This window comes from Oryzias melastigma, linkage group LG14, assembly GCF_002922805.2.
Source record: "Oryzias melastigma strain HK-1 linkage group LG14, ASM292280v2, whole genome shotgun sequence".
Taxonomy (NCBI): Eukaryota; Metazoa; Chordata; class Actinopteri; order Beloniformes; family Adrianichthyidae; genus Oryzias; species Oryzias melastigma.
The window spans coordinates 18,848,200-18,865,358 of record NC_050525.1 but is presented as its reverse complement, the minus strand read 5'-3'; the positions used below and the strand labels follow the sequence as shown (position 1 = coordinate 18,865,358).

At 38.8% G+C, this 17,159-nt stretch overlaps 1 protein-coding gene and 1 long non-coding RNA gene across 3 annotated transcripts in view; one reads left to right on the top strand and one right to left on the bottom strand.

The window, feature by feature from the left end:
• Nucleotides 1-1,570: 1,570 nt before the first annotated feature.
• LOC112142891 (protein Ycf2) lies at nucleotides 1,571-7,109 on the top strand. Of its 2 annotated transcripts, none has more exons than XM_024266539.2 (2): nucleotides 1,571-1,995; nucleotides 3,750-7,109. In XM_024266539.2, the coding sequence occupies exon 2, from the start codon at nucleotides 3,785-3,787 to the stop codon at nucleotides 5,783-5,785; it is 2,001 nt and encodes a 666-aa protein (XP_024122307.1). In that variant the 5' UTR covers nucleotides 1,571-1,995; nucleotides 3,750-3,784; the 3' UTR covers nucleotides 5,786-7,109. The 2 variants fall into 2 exon arrangements, with proteins under 2 accessions (XP_024122307.1, XP_024122308.1); XM_024266540.2 differs by lacking the exon at nucleotides 1,571-1,995 and adding an exon at nucleotides 2,070-3,072.
• Nucleotides 7,110-15,559: 8,450 nt separating this feature from the next.
• Nucleotides 15,560-17,159, bottom strand: part of LOC118599657 — a 2,505-nt gene continuing 905 nt past the window's right edge. Inside the window, exon 2 of the long non-coding RNA XR_004949098.1 lies at nucleotides 15,560-16,246. This is a non-coding gene — a long non-coding RNA (uncharacterized LOC118599657). The remainder of the gene's footprint in view (nucleotides 16,247-17,159) is intronic.

Genomic DNA, 17,159 nt, shown 5'->3' with positions numbered 1-17,159 from the left:
CATTTTTGTTTTTCTTCAAACATGAGCACATTTTATAATTAAAACTCACCAACATCTGTAAACATGGCCACGTGATGAGCCAAACAGGCCACAGGGGGCAGTACAGCAGTGGAGGATTCCCATTGTTGAGACACATTCCAGTGTTGTGCTACTTTGAACACCAAGTGTGTTGAAATGTGGAAAATATTGGTTACTTTCTTAACCTGATTAACACCGGAGCTCCAGTGTTTACATCATTCGACTACTGTAACTCTTCACCGTTTTTACGTAACTAACGTAATTCCAAAACATAGCCGCTTTCTCCGCACCAGGGGTCAGGGGCCACATTCTGATGTCAAGTGGGCCGGACCAGGAACATAATAGAAAATAACCTATGCTTAACTTGTTTTCTGTAGCTTTGTTTTTTTTGTTTTTTTTTTCACAGTTGGAAACCAACCGGGTGGCCTAATCACTTATTTAATATGTATATTTCTTGATCTCTTGTTATGCTGGTCTTGTGTTTCCTATGCTTCCCCTAGTGGCGGAATTGCGTATTGCGGTCATTTCTGTAAAGAACCATAATTCACCACAGATATGGGCTAGAAACTTTCTTTTCTCTTCATGACTGGGCTGAATTAAACCATCTGGGGCCCGAGGGCCGAATGTTTAACTCCCATGGTATAAACGATTCAAGATTTAGAGTGTGTCAAAAAGCATTTGTATTTTTAGATGTTGTCAGCCACAGATCCAGTGTTAAAAAGTTAAAAGGTTATTCTTCAATCTCAAAGAAGATTACGACCTGGCAGCAGTGGATGCAGTTTATTCAGACAGAAACAAGGCCTTAAATAAGAAAAAAAAACTGTTAAACAAACACAAAATGTGATGATGACAAAAACAGCACATTTTTAATACTTATTTTGTAGCATTTACAAACACTACTGATTATTTTGGATAGGATGTCTTTAATTATTATTCATGTTAGGCCATAAAAAGCTTTATTTTTCCAAGAGAGATTTTTGTAAAGTGGTTTATGTTTATCTTAAACCATCTTCTTTTCTGTACACGTCAAAGCATCATCCCTGTTTTCTTGCTTCACCATAAAGTGTCATTGATTCAAGTACGACTGCTCGCTGGCTTGTGTCTCTGGTGTGAATGAGAGCGACGATGAGAGGCCACATTAATGGAACACCGATCCTCGGACTGAGAGAGAAAGAGATTCATGAAGAAAGGCGGGAAGGAAGACTGTGCAACCTGAGCATCAATGGAGCATCGAAACAAGTCTGGTGCAGACACACGAGGTCGGGGACTCCTCAGACAAAAGCCCCAAAAAGCACACTGCAGTCTTAAAAAAGGGGGCCTCTCTGCTGCAGAGCAACAGCTATTCTCACCAAAATGACCCTAATTTGGTAAGCCTGTGAATCAGGTCAGTCCGAATGTTTTCCCCGAACTCAGCAGCAGTTGAAGCTGGAACAGCACAGCAAGGCAAAAGCACCAAACCTCTAATATGTGGCATGCTAAATTGCTCCGAAGGAGCTCCATCACTACAATTTTCCCTTTTCATTCAGGAAAGCACTGTTTCATTCATGCCATTTCCGTTCATTCATCAGCTGGGGCGAGCCTCGACTCGCAGTACCATGTCCCCACCAACATTCTTATCAATGGAAGTGACGTCAGCACTGCCTGCAGCTGGGAGGAGTAGGGGGAAAGAGGGGGGTGTCACGTGGTCCAACGTGGGTATATACAATAAAGTTGCGCTGACCGTGGTGCTGAAAACGTTCACTCAATGTACATTAGCGCGAGAGCTGCCGCAATTCAGACACGTTTCAAAATAAAATAAATATCGGGAGTTGTTTTTATTTTTATTTATTATTTTTTTTAACTGATGATGGTCACAGACTGAAGCGACGGGGGGGAGGGACAAAAAAAATTCTCTCAGGTGATCCACTTTTTGTGATATAATCTTGGCTTTTTTTCTGTGAGTTTTCCCGCTTTTCCACCCTCCAAGTGGGTCTCCAGGTAAGTGGAACCAAATCCCATTTTCCATAACTAACAGGAAAGTCTCTCTAAATAGAGCTGTACAGCTTTTTAAGTTCATTATTTTTTATTTAGATTTTTAAAAACGTGTATTTAAAGAAAATGTAAGTTTAAAGAGGGTTAAATATTGTTATTTTTTAGTTTGACTAAATGTAAACCAAACAATTTTTTTCGAATATTTTCCCCCTTATTAGATTTAAAACATTGTTTAGTAAACAAAGTTAAGTGAACGTTTATCATCATTTTTTAATGTGTTTTTGAAAAATAAAGTCGTGAAAAAAATATTCATCTAAAAAATAATGTTTTAAATTACATTTGCAAATAAATACAGAATTAAAGAAAAAATGTTTTTAAACTGTTCATATTTTTTTTATGATAAAAAAATGAAGTGCATCCATATGTGTAGATTAACGTCTTTAAAAACATATTTTGTGCAGTTTCTATAACATTTTATATGGAAAAATGTTATGCTTCTAGTGATATTTTATTTTTTCAAATAATAAAACGTGTCTTTCTGTTGTTTGTTTTTAATGATTAAATCGAAATAAATTACAGTTAATGTATAGTCATTAACTTTACGTTTTTATGTTTCGTTTCGCACACTGAAAATAAAATTTTGCTGAATCTGAACCGTTAAAATTTTGCCTTTATTCACCAAAAATTCGCCTTTTTTTTCGCATTCCAGCACAAAAAAAAACTCGGAGCGCGCAGACAAAGGCGCAAATCTGTCCCTCCATCTTTGGCGCAAAAAAGAAAGAAAAAAAAACGACCCACTTCTTTCACATTAAGCATCCAGTTGATTTACGATTCGGGGGAGAGAAAAAACCGTGCAGGCAGGCAGGGACCGTAGGGTTAAACCATCATCCGCAGCCACCAGCTCTGCGCATGGCTCCCCGGTGCGTCGCGTCTGTATGTCACTGTCTCCCATCATCGTTTCGGCACTTGGCAAAGAAAAAAAAAATCAGCGCTGCGGATTTTGGATCTAATTGGAGTTTGCTGCGGTTAATTGAGAGAAATGGAAAGTGTGCGCGAGCTGGCCGCGATGGCTCAAAGGATGAGGTGAGATGCGCGTTTGCGTTACGCATAAAAAACCCCTTCCGTCCTTGACGCGCAGAGCTTTGCTATTTTAACACTTTATTACATGAAGTTATCAATTATAGCAGATCAATTGCTACTCCCTAACAATTAATTGTTTATTAAACGTGGTAACAAAATGGTTTCTGTTAAAACGCATTTTTCTTGTCAATTCGAACCCTAATTTAGTTAAAAATGTTCTCCGAATATCCAAATAATAATATTTCCTCAAAGTCTCGGATTCTTGTGGATGTTTTAAGTGTTTTATAGCAAAAACGCTGAAAATATTTCTCAAAAAGGTTCCAATCCTGCCTCTGATTTTGCGCAAAGCACCAATCACGGCTCATTAGTCGTCTTTGTCCGCCTGTTTTTCCTCTCAGACATGAACACAATTAAACACAAAAAAGCCCCACTTACACTGTTAAGTGTTTTTTTTTTCGTGGTGGCTTTATAGGCAGAGAAAAAAACAGTTGGTAAATAAAAATAAAAGGTTACAGAAAATAATATTTGAAAAAGTAAGCTTGAGATTCCTCCTAATATCCAATATTTAATTAAATCCCTTTATAATCCTTCGAATAATTCTGACTTCCATTAAAAATCCACAAAAAATAAAAAAATCTCATGTGTCTGCTGCATCTTTGTCTTCTTCTCCTTCTCTTCAGGTGCTTAACCTCCCTCCTGCCAGTTCTACGTGGTCATGACCGGTCATCACGCCCATTCCACAGCCCACCTCATCCTATTGGTCTTGCTCATAGTCACTCCAAAACTAGCTGGCGCCGCCCCTGTGCGGGGTGAAGAAGGCGAGGGCGGGCTGGAAGGGCGCACCTGGACGTATCACAAAGAGGACAGCCTTGCCTCCTTCCTCTCACCCGGAACCCAAAGTCTGTCCGGCCCCGACAACGCATCCTTAGACCTGGGTCGGGGCCCGGGTCCAGACGATCCGCTCGATAGGGTGACGGACTCTGCACAGGTGCTCGCCGTTCTCTTGGAGTCCCTGGACCACACGGGGGACAGAGAAATCCAAGCAAGCAGAAACAAAGACTGGGCAGAGGATCAGAAGCCGCCTTCCGCTGAAAGCTCGGAGGGTGGCGAGATAAGGAGAACAGAGAAGACAGAGGGAGAGAGGGGGGTGGAGGAAGGCAAGGAGGGGCAAGAGGCAGATAAGGCTATTGAAAAGCTAATTTTAGGCCATTTGACAGCTGCTCAGGGGGATGACTTGAAGGAAGGGGAGGAGGAGGAGACCACAGGGTTAGAGGCAGCTCAGGCGTGGTCATCCAAGGATGTGGGTCCTGGTGGTGCGAGTGACGAAAAGACAGAGGAAGAGGAAGGGCGCAAGGTGGAAAATGATCTAGAACACCTCCTAGCTGAGGTCCGCTCTGGTTCCACCCTCCAGGAGGACGATCCGTCTCTGCAGCGCCAAATAAGAGGCTACTTTCAGAACATTGACTTGGGTCTGCAAGACAATGAGATCCTGCCTCCTCTGAAGGGCTACAAGGCGTACAACACTCAGCTGGCGCGAGCCGGAAAGAAACAGCACTGGCAGGAGAGCACGTCTCGCAACAGACCCGTCAAGGGGGGGAATTTCATGGATGACTTTGAGGATGAGGGAGAAGAGCTGGAGGAGGAGGTTGAGGAGGAGGAGGAGAGCCTCACCCACATGGAGGAGGAGGCGAGGGCGCGTGCAGAGAAGCAGGAGGTCCTCCGGCAGCAGGAGGAGGCGGAACGAGCCAGGGAGGAAGAGCAGAGGCTGGCGGACATCGCTTCAGACATGCTGCTGCAGTACATGGGGAGGAAGCAGCAGGCCTACATGAAGCCGCGGCAGAAGAGCAGCAACACCGCAGAGGACAAGCGGTCTGAGGAGATTCTCCCCGACGAGGACGACCTGGACCAGCAGATGATTGACCGGCTGATTGAGATCAGCAGCAAGCTTCACCTGCCCGCCGACGACGTGATCGAGATCATCAGCGATGTGGAGGAGAAGAAGAAGAAAAGAAAAGAGCTGCAGAAGCAACCGGCGAATAGCAATCCTATCGCCCCACGCTTCAGGCCCCTGGTGCCTCTTCCTCTTGCCACCCCACCTATCTATCACTACACAGCCTCCAAGAACCCCAAGAAAGCCCCTTATAAGCACAACAAGTCCAACAAGAAATGGCACAAGGACAGAGTCAAGTCATACAAGCAGGACTATTGGTACAAGCCCCAGAAGCAGCTTGACTACTGGTACAAACCCCAGAAACAGTTCTTGGCCTTCCCCTCGTATCCGTATTACCAAAAGCCATATCGAGCCTACTACCCTGTTTACTTCCCGTACCCTAAACCACAATATTATGGCAAGCCCCCTCCCTCCAGGGACCAGCCATTCAGCCCCCAGGAACTGGACCTTCAGGGCCCGAAGCGCAGGCACAGGGGCAGAGGGAAGAACCGCGCAGGGCAGGGATGGAGGCAGCAGCCACCGCCGCGCCTGCCCGCCACCCCTTACATCTCTAACTATATCCTGCCTCATCCACGGACCTACCAACCCCTCCCGCCCCCCAAACCGCTAATCACCCCCCGGACGGGCCGGAGGCCCTCGTACTTCTATCCACAAGTCACACCAGGAGACGACTACGAAGAAGACGGGCTGGTGCCTCAGCTGGACAGTGAGGAGGAGCTGGAGAACTTTATCGAGCGGATCTACATGAAGCGTAAAATGTATTGAAGGTCTTGTTTTGGACTTTTCCAAATGACACAGGTGGCGTACATTTGCTGTTGCCGGGTCAAAGCTGAAGCAAAGAGATGAGGGCAAATTGAAGTGCTATGAAAAGTTTGATTTCTGTTGAAATTCACCGTGATTTTGTTGATTTGATTTTTTTTCCCAGTCAGGGAGAGGGGCGTCCTGCTCGAAGCTCCCTGTAACCACGTTCAGCCTCTTGCACAGTTTACATTTTGAAACAGAACGTATGTCTGCCTCCATTCAGGTCAAAGCTCCTGTATATTTCAAACACATTTCTATGTGCTCATTGTGACCAAACCATGTTTACAGCATCACTTTGTATCTTTTTCTGTTCTATATTCTGTCATACTGCTAAACTAAAGCCGATAACTTAGCAAAACACTGTCAAACGTTGACATTCGATGTGTGTAGACGCCTTTTTTGTTCTTTCTTTCTAAATGCCCGATTGGATCAACTTTAAAAGAGCTGCAATTTTAATACACACATTTCAATTTTTTTTTTTAATTTGAAGATCAGATTTTTGCCTTACAAAGCAGTGTGGTTCTATAAGGGAAATATCATATCGCATATTGCTATCATATCAAGTGGTCCCGATGTAGAAACCCTGTGGACTCCAAAAGCACAAACTTAAACACAAAACTTCCAACATGGTGGACTAAGGGTTTTCAATCATTTTGGGATCCATACTTTTTTGTTTCTATTTCTGGGACAGGTATTATCCCAAACAAGCTCCTCTTTTTTGTTCATTTCCTTACTGTTTGTCTCAGAAAAGAACACAATTAATCACTTTTCTCTCATTATTCTTGCATTATATTCACATTACTTATTTTTTTATAAGGAAAAAAATACTTGAAGTCAAGCTATGTGTTCTACAGCCTTTTGAAAATGGATTTTTTGCCAAGAGGCTTCAAACGTTTAGTTAATTTTCAGAAGAAATTCATTGAAAAGCTTCAGGCTGGGGAGTCAGGGATTATGCTAAAACCGTTAAATGCACGTCTTTCTACTTGCATCTCAAAAAAAGAACAAAAAAAGAGAAAAAAAACAGTATGGAGAATTCAAAATGGTTTCTCTCAATAAACTGTGAACATTTAAGAGAAAAAAAAAACAAAAAAAAAACAAAAGGAAGAGGGCCACTGTGTCCACAGTGAAGCCATCTGTCTTGTAAAAGGAGAGTGTTGTTGTTGATGTCACCTTTAGCATTGTAAGATGTACAGTGTGAAATAAATATGCCCGTGCGATGTGTAAATACCAGCATGATGATTACTAGTTTTGCTATATGATAAAAAATAAAAGCAATTATTTTATTAAAGTTCAGTTTTTCAATGGCTTTTTGGAGAGTGTTATCCTGTATCCAGAAACACACCCAAAGCGGGAGGAGACAAAAGCTGCCGTGACTCATATATGTCACAGCCATCAATATGCAGACCAAGAAAACATCCAGAGTCAAACCGTCAGGCAGAGCGTGGTGGGGAAATGGTAACTGCAGTGATTGATGAGTCACATGATTGCTGGATGAGTCATCCATCTATACACTTTCCTGCACACACACACACTCACACAATCTCCTTGAGCTGTGTAGTAATTTAGCTGGAGGCGGTTAAGATAAAGATTGACTTCTGCTCTGCCTGCAGTCCGCCGGCCAGCCAATAGAAAGGGAGTTTTGGTGAAAGAGCGTCGCCGTCTCTCGCCTCCTCCCTCGCTTTCACATCCCACCGCCAGCGCGGCTGTACTGTCTTCAAGTGGCGGGCTTCGTGTTTGGCATGAAAACAAACTTTCTTCATGCTGTTCACGCCGCAAACACTGTCGGCGATTAGCAGGCTGCTCAATATGGTCTGGATCACTTGCCATGCTGCCAGCCTGCTCCTCACTTGATATGAATGGCGTCTTTCATGGCTACGTCTTGGCTCAACCCATGGATTCCTGCAAATATCTGCCGAGGAAAGAGACGAACGAAGAAACCAAATAAAAAGCAGCTGAATTTAAATTCTGTTTGGTGGTGCTGTTAAACATACATAAAAGCCTGAAGGATATTATTGCTCCTAGCATCAACATGCATAACCACAAGTTCTCAACAAGATATATAAACCAAAACACATGTGGATCTACCTGTTCAACAAGACAAGCTGTTGTTTGGATTGAGAAAAATACATGGGTCTGCTAATAAACCCATTGTGCTGCTCCTGCAGCCTTGATAGCCTCATTAAACAGTCATTTAATAGACCTAATTAAAAACGGTGTCAAAACACGAAAAACCTTTACTGACAGTTTTACAAATTAAAAAAAAAATTGAACCACAAAAGCATGATCTCAAGTACATTCTTTATCTCTGCTTTACCATAATTAAGTGTTTGGCATTCAGATCGTGGAGATACAGTATTATGGGATTATCAGAGGTGTCAGAATCTCAATTTAATATTTCTGCATTGAAATCAGTGATGACCGGCATTTATTAGTCTTAAAGTCCACAGTTACAGCTCCAGACCGAGTTCAAAGGTGGAGCCTCATGCGGCATTCACATCGGACATGATTCGGGCGTCAAATTTGTGTCTGCCGCCTCTCTTTTGACGTGAAACTTCTTATAACCTTGACCCCACAGAGCAACCGTCAAAGAAAAATTTGATATTTTGTAGCGTAGCCTATAGACATTGGGTGCCCAAAAGTGGCACCAAAGGTCGTCTTTTAGCCTGTCAAGTCGTGCCTGCGGAAGCCGTGGAGTGTTAAAACTCCTCACCCGTTTCCCATTGATTCTCAATGGTGTTCCAAAACTCTTCGGCTGTAATATACTTTCGACCCTCCGGGTGGCGCTGTGAGCACTTTCTTTGCCTGTGACTATGGGTGAAACAACCACCAAGTGAGTCAGCTCCGGGCTTTTTTTGTGTGTGTTAGAAATTCCCAAGAGCCTTCATGGTCACTTCTAATGCTTTTAGCTGCTTTTCAGCTAGCTAAGATGGAGCGACAACAGCAAACGGATCAAGTCAAGAGACCCGCTCCACGTCTCTCATGAGGATCCCAGTTTGCTGTTTTCATTGGAAGAAAGTTTAGATTGCTCTTGTTTCTCATTAAAAATGGCCAGTGAGGCCTTGTTGATAAAGCTTTCAAAGACAAAAGTTACTTTTTATTCTTACTAATGTGTATTACCTTGATGAATTTCTGAGCATTCCTTGAAAAACCTACGCTCTGAGCACCAGCCCCTCCCGTACTCACAAAAAACAAGCGGGTTCTCACATTGTGATGTCACAAAGTGAGAACAGCCCCTTTCGGGAAGAGTGTGCTGCCAGAACTACCCTCCAGGCTAACACAAACACTCTTCCCATGAAGCTATCAGTGCTCAGCAAAACGCTTTCAGTTTAAATGCACTAAATGGTATATCTTCCAATTGTGTCCTTTTTCCACATCCAACCCGTGTAACAGGTGTTCATTACTTTAGATGGCTGTCTCTATAGTGACCAGGCTGCTTTAAGACAATGTTAATTTTTCAATGAATCCTGAAATATTCATCTGCTGTTTTCTGCATTAAATGACTGAATTTCACTGCAAAATGAATCCATCAATATTCTGTCTGTGACCACCCGGGCTACTAAAGGGAGATACATGACATACACATCCATCTTTGTAAAAAATTGGATGTTTGTTTTTGAGGAAGTTAACGGATAGTTAACAGTTAACAGAACAGGATATTGTGAAGCAACTAATTCTTTATTTCGTTTGAATAAAGTAATTTTTTTACATTAAGGTAATGGAAATTGTTTACAGAGTAAAACATAACTTAGTTTAAAAAAATATACAGAAACTTTTTACTTTAAGAGTTAGTCAGTATAATTTAAGAGGTATTTTTTTTTACTTTGAACACGTTAAAAGTTGAACCAGTGTTAAGATAAGATGTGTTTCCGTTCTTGGAGTAAAATTATGGAATAAGTCGAGTCGTTTTACTGCCGGGTATGAAAAAAGTTCACAAAAATGACTAGATGATTTGTCTGTTCATGTCCCAAAGGAAATATATGATCATATATATGGATATAGTTTACTCTTAAAGGCCTAAGAAAAGCATGTTATTGGACCTTTAAAGTTCCATTAGTTGTCACGCACCATGGTATGTGAAATTTGTTCTCTGCATTTGACCCATCCCCTGGGGGAGTGGTGAGCTGCAGATACATTTAGTGGTTTTCCCCTCAGTGTAGATGATGAACAGAACCAGAGATAGAGGGAAGCCCTGATGGATTCCAACATGCACTGGGAAGAGGTCCATCTTACTGGCTCTGTAGCAAGCTAGAGAGCTCTGTTGTAGCATGCTTGCAAGGCCCCCCTCAAGTGAGCCTGGGTGGGAATCACCTGTTCTTCTGTTCCTGCACCGGGTCAGGGTGCAGGAGCTCTCCAGGTCCTTGCGCCAGGCCGGTTTTAGCTAGCAGCTCGGTGGTTGGAGACCCGCCCGTGATCTAGTGAGAGCAGCCGGTGAGTTAGAGGGCGGGAAAGACACGTATGAGAAAATCCGAGATTAATGCGTCAAAAAAATTGTCAGCGTCAAGCACACATCAGATTAACGCGTTTTTAAAGCGACAAATCTGACAGCCCTAATATATATATATACATATATACAAAGAACGCTGCAAAAAGAAAGCAAAAAATATCATCAGGGATACATCACACACAGGACATGAACTTTTTGAACTGCATTCTGGGAAAAGATACCGGACAATGAAGTGCAGAACTAATCGGTTCAAGAACAGTTTTTATCTAAGAGCAATAGTCTCTTTAAACTTAGCTTAAAGGGTTCTGAAGATAGAAATAGTAGGAAATAGTATGTATGATGTATACAGGATGGTATATGTGAGATTGTTTTTTATTGTTTTATCTTTTATTTTCTTAGTATTTATATAAATGCACTTTAACAGAAAGATCTTTTTAATCTAGCAATAGCACTTTGTTTTATACTTTTATACTTCTCTTCTTATATTGTATTGTTATTGCTTTTGCACCAAGGAATGGGAATTGCTATTAATTTCATTGTACAATGTCCAATGACAAACTAAAGACTATTCTATTCTAGAAAACGCTAAGATACTGCGCAGGACCCTCAAGCTCCCAGGCCTCTAATAAAGGACCCGAGCTTGGAGGAGAAACCAAATATGTATATATATATATATATATATATATATATATATATATATATATATTAAAAGCTTTTCTTTTACCCACATGTACTAAGAGAAATCTTTTGATCCTGCTGCTGAACCACACTGGTTTATAACACATAAACAAACATGTTGTTCTGTCACAAATATTAAAATTAGCTCCTGTGGGCTTTAAAAAAGAAAGGTTATTTTGCATGCTTCCCTCACTTTAGTGCAGAAAACACAGAATAAATACACACTCCTGCGTCCCAAACAGCAGTGCAATAATTCCAACATAGCCCTTACATTCTGTGTCAAGCTTTAGATAACATTACATCCTTAGAGCTATCATTTATATTTACCCCAGTGGGAGAGCTACAGTCAAAAAGCAATTTCATTTTTTCAAAAGGCTTCGACTCTGAAAAACTGGTCAACATGCAGCTGCCTGGAAGTCTTACAGCACAACAATTAATCAGTAATGGCCTGAAGAAGCCCGAGCATTCACAATAACGGAGAAAAAAATGTCAGCCATTAGCGCTATGAGTAATGAATAGCTTTCAAATATGATGACTCCCATGATGGAATGGGTCATCGCTTCAACCTTGATGTTGACTGTGGAAAATCTTTTCCGGTCACAGAATGAGATTTAAATGTAGGTTATCCGCACGAGATGAACTAAAAAAAAGTTGTTTGCTCCGAGTTTGGGTAATTTCAAGCATTTCACGAACACTAGATGTCAACAACAAGACAGCAGATAGAAAAATTGGTCCAGTCATGTTGCATGGCAACAAGCGGTATCTATTGGTGCTATTTTTGTTGAACAAATGGTGTACGTTTATGCCCTATTTTGACCTTCTTTTCCTCCCCGTTCTGTATTCTTGCTCTTTTATGAACTCTGATGCTGTTTTGATTTGGACACATAATCACTCTGTTCTTACGCTGAGATGGAGATATTTTCAGAATATGAAAATTGCAGCTCTATTAGATGGAAAAGGTGCACATTTTATACATTAAAGACCCTTATTTTGATATTAGCGTTTCTTGTTTGGCTTGACACCTTTAGCTTCTGTGACAAATGTCTAAAAATGATCTGTGACACCATCGTTTGGAAAAGTCAATGACTCTACTTTAGTTTGTAGCGCAGAGAATTAGGGTCTCCATTAAAGAAAAAAAAATACACATTTTAGAACAAAGTTGTAAAACTATTAGTCAAAAGTAAAAAATATGGGAAAAAAAGGCAAAAATTTCAAAGAAAAAAGTAAAAAAAAATATAAGCGAAAAAGTCAAAAATTTACAAGAAACAACTTGTAATATTATGTGTAAAAAAACACACATTTTCAATAAGATGGAGAAGCTTCAATATTAAGAATAAGTCTTTTTCAGTGAAACTGCAGATGGACACATTCTACAGAATTTGGACTAAGTGGACAGAATATGTGAAGCCTGTTGACTTTTATACTCCGCAAAGAGAAAAGACTATTTTATTTACTTATTTTTTATGTATGACTATAGAAATACGTAAACGATACAGATATAAGTAACCTGGCTACCTTTCCACGCACACATCCAAGTCTTGTATTTTTCTTTTTTTTTTTTTTTTTTGTCCTTATTGAAAAAAAAAATGTGATGATAAAGTCAATGACATCTGTATGTTTACCAACCCCTATTTGTCATTGTGCTTTATCAATAAAACTTGAATGGAAAAAAAGTCAAATTTTGCTAGAAAAACGTATAAAATTATTAGGAAAAAAGTCAAAATTTTCAAGAAAAAAATCTAAATTAAAAGCAAAAAGTCAAAATTATACAAGAAAAAAACCTCAAAATTATGAGGAAAAAAAATAAAGTTTAACAAGAATAAACTAATAAAGTTATAAGGAAAAAAGTCAAAATTTTACATTAAATACCAAAAAAACATGGTTAAAAAAATGTAACAATAAAAAAATAATAAAATTATGAGTAAAAAAGCCAAATTTCAAAAGAAACAACTAATATAGTTGTGAATAAAAACCTAAATAATTTTACAAAAAAACTCATAAAATTCTGAGGAACAAAAGTAATAAAATTATAAGGGAAAAAAATAAAACATTTACAAGAAAAAAAACTCAAAGTCATGAGGAAAAAACAGAAATGTTCCAAGAAAAAAATTGAACTGTACAAAATCCAACATTTTACCTGGAATTAATCAAAATGTATTATTTAAATATTCACAATTTTTCAAGGATAGTGATACTTTTTAAAAAAATAAGTTGTAAATTCACACAAAAACGTCAATCAATCTGACCGTAATGTCTGCTACACAAATAAGCAGGTGATGTTCGATTGTCTTTGCTGAAATATTTTAAAAGCTAAATGTAAGAATTTATATTCAAAACAGCAAGACTATTTCTTCTGAAAAAAATCCAGCTCTTTCAAGGATAATTTAATTAGTTCACTCTCGTACATTCTTGATTTTTTTTCTTATAACTGTATGAGTGTTCTTGCAAGATTTGTGTTTATTCTCATAATTTTATGACAGAGTTATTTATTTTTTTCTTCTTTTATGGTGACCCCAATATGAATATAAGTTTGTCCTTTTTGTAAAAAATTACCAACAAAACGATTTTTTTCGTCCCTTTTCCCATAGACCGTTAAATAAAAACACAAGAACACTCAGCATCCATAAGACTAAAGGTCCATCTTTATCAGGAACTCTTTGAAGTAGTAATTTCCTGTACAACTTTGTCAGAATTTCCCATCACTGTAAGGAAACTGATCTTTCTTCTCGACATTGCTGCAGTTCACTTAGATTTTAATGTCTTTAGAGCGGCTTTAAATTCTTAGATTCTCCACACCTTTACTGTGCATTGATGCTTTATTTATTTATTTATTCACTCTGCTTCTAGTGTCGTATGTTTTTGGTGTTTTTAACATGTTCTTGTAGCAGTTTTGTGATGATGGAAAACATAAATAAAAAAAAACTGCATTTCTGAATATTTATCTGTTCAAATTGTTAGGAATAAGGTGCAAGAAAAAAATGCTGTTTGAAAAATCTCACATCTAGTACTGCAGAAACTATGTCATAGAAAACAGCACAGGTTTTTACATTTTGGCTAAAAACTGCATCATTATAACTAAAAGACCTCTGGAATTGCTTCTAAATAGATCAAATGATGATTTAAGTGGGTCTTGACAGCTATGTTACACTGAGATATTTGTGAAGTCTGAGAGATTGGGAGATATCTCAGGAAAATCCTTCCCAGAAAGACTGACAGCGGTACAGAGAACTTTCATCTTCTGAATAATCTTTATGACACTCAGAGCGTTGAACTCCAGATTCTGTGAATGGGAATTTATGAGCCTTTTCCACATTGACGACTGATGAAATTGCTCCTGTAAAACCATTCCTTTTCAGTGTCCCTCTTGGTGTTGTGTCATGATACACCTGAAGGCCTCATACCTGTTTTTGAAAGTTGATATTTGTTTGAATGCATCTGATCAAATATTCAAAAGAATTCACTAAAAATACATTATTTTATCTACAAAATCTCCAGCTTGTGTCTTTTCTTTGTCCCTGGGGCTTCTGTTAGTACCACAGCAGGGGATGGATATGATTGGAAACAGAACCTCCCCTCCTTCCAGCGAGGTTTTCAAAGGTCATGTGTCTTCACACACGACTCTGTGCAACTCGACTGACGTTTAATCCACAACATGACCCAAATTTGCTGCACTGTTGCTGCAGTGAAACGCCAAACAGTTTGTTGATTCCAACCTAATTAACACGAACTGTCTTTGAATACAGTTTCTTAAAAGTGCAAAAATTATTTATGACTAAAACATTAGTCATAATATTGGTGTTAATGATGGTTATTAATAAAAAAGGAGCACATTTTTCAATATTTTAAAATTATCTAAGTGCATAAAGTTGGTAAGATAGAAAGTAATTTAAAGATTTAAATGCAACAAACATGAAATTAAAATAGATCTGTTCAGCTACAAATACCAATAAAAATTACAAAAAAAAAATATTTTTTTCTATTTTTGCCAAAATCCAACAAGAAACTAAGGATGAAATTCTGTCAAAATTAAAGCACATAAACTTTAATAACATGCAAAAAACAAGGAACACTCTGCTGCTAAAAATGATAATTTGGTGCATTAGGAAAACAGTTGTTTTTATACTTTTGGTGACTAACATAGTCTGGAAAGTCAAAACATCAGTTTTCAGTGTTTTTCATTGCAGTTTTGCACATTTGGTGACCACTTGCTACAAGAATGAGAATTAAGCACATTTAAACTCCACAAAATACTCCTTCTTGGGTCTCTACTTACATTTTTTCATTGCTAAAATGTACCTGAGAACATTATAATTCTTATAATATAATAAAAGCAAGGAATTTTCCATCTTCAGTAAATCTTTTAAATAATTCCTATAAGAAGTAAATGTGAAAAAATCACCATATCAGAATATTTTACTGTGACACTCCTATTGTTGGAGACAGTATTGAGCTCTCAGCTGTCATTAGGACAACAGCAGCAGAGAAGTCCAGGTCTCTCTCTCATTGAAGCTCAGTCCTCGTTTATGATCTCTGCCACCTCTGTTTTTTTCCTCATCCCTTTCATCTCCATGTTGCCTTTCTTTGTCTTGTTCTGAAACCGCTTTTCCATCTGCTCATTTTTTTTTTTTTTTTTGCTCTCTCCAATTATCCGTGCCCCCTCGCTCCTCCCTAATGCTACCTAACACCCAATCTTCCTTTCCTTTTCTTCTCCATCATCCTTCCATTTCTTGTTTTGTATGCAAGCCTCAAGGGAGAGAAATGGGTGAAAAACACTCTGCAGCACTCTCACAAAAGACTGGTGAGTCATCTCCACTTATGTGCCTGTCTCCCTCCTCCCACAAAAAAAGAAAAAAAAACACACACACACAGAAGAAAAAAAAATTACCTGCCGTGCACTTACACGGAGGCACACGTTGGTGAGCACTCAGAAATGCACAATTCAGAGTGCAAGCTCACACATTCCACTGCTCCTACACAAAATTAAAACCCCGGTCACATGTGGTGGGAATTACAAACAGTGTTTGCAAATGGCATCCACAAATTTCCTTTTGGGAATTATTGTGAGTTTGTAGCAGGAATCTCATCTTTAGTGCTGAGTGAAATTGAGTTTTCACCAAAGAACTGCTGACTTTAGCATATATGTATATTTAAAACAAACATGATCAAAACCAAGGACAAATGGAATATTGTGGGGAAAAAAATTGACCAGGGTTTGGTCACAATCATGCACCTTTACTTTGAAATCCTCAAAGAAGATGTTCTTCCTCCATCTGCTGGTATGAACGGAGAGTTGCAATGTTCTCCTGTCATGAAGCACAAGATGGATGTTTTGCACAAATGTCTGCAACCTGAGGCTGTGGAGCCACATGAGGCTCTTTTAGTCCTCCATCGTGGCTCTTTGGCTTTGAAGACAAACACTGAATAAATAATGAATTTCTAGTCTGGGTTAAAATGTTTCTTCTCATTTATGTTTAGATTTTTAATATGTCATATAACTGAGTAAAATTATGTCAAAAGGGATCAAAATCTTCTGTAAACATTTATCGTTTGAGTGATTTATTATTAAAAAAAAAACGTTTTCTATGGCTTAATGGTGGTACAGCAAGAAGTCCCAGGTGAGACCCCTCTGTGTGGAATTCACATGTTCTCCTTGTGCAGGGGTCGGCAACCTTTAACAGTAGAAGAGCCATTTTAGCCTGAACAAAAGCGAAAATATAAAAAGAAACTTGTATGTCTCAAAATTTGATTTAAAAAAAAAAAGTTTTTACCTTCTACCAGTAGTAGAGGCCAAATTAGCAAAAAATTTAGCTTGTTACTTAATTAAAAGTTGAACTCCAAATTAGCATAAAATTCCCCAGTAAATTAAATCAGTCAAAAATGTTACCATGTTGCTAAAAGAAAAGCTAAACTCCAAATTAGCCCACAAACCCCAGAAGATAACAAATTAGCCAAAAATGTTAGCATATATGGCTAAAATATTAGCTAAACTTCAAATTAGCATTAAAAAACTCATTAGAGGCCAAATTAGCCAAAAAAGCTAACTTGTCACTTAATTACTAGCTGAACTCCAAAATAGCCTCAAATTCTTCAGTAAACTAAATTAGTCAAAAATGTTAGCATGTTGCTAAAATAAAAGCTAAATTCTAAATTATTCCCAAAAAACTTCAGAAGATAAATTAGCTGAGAACATCAGCATTTTGCTCAAATATTAGCTAA

What these genes read in the sequence shown, in the direction of transcription:
- LOC112142891 (XM_024266539.2), top strand. Translation starts at nt 3,785, where the DNA reads ATGACCGGTCATCACGCCCATTCCACAGCCCACCTCATCCTATTGGTC.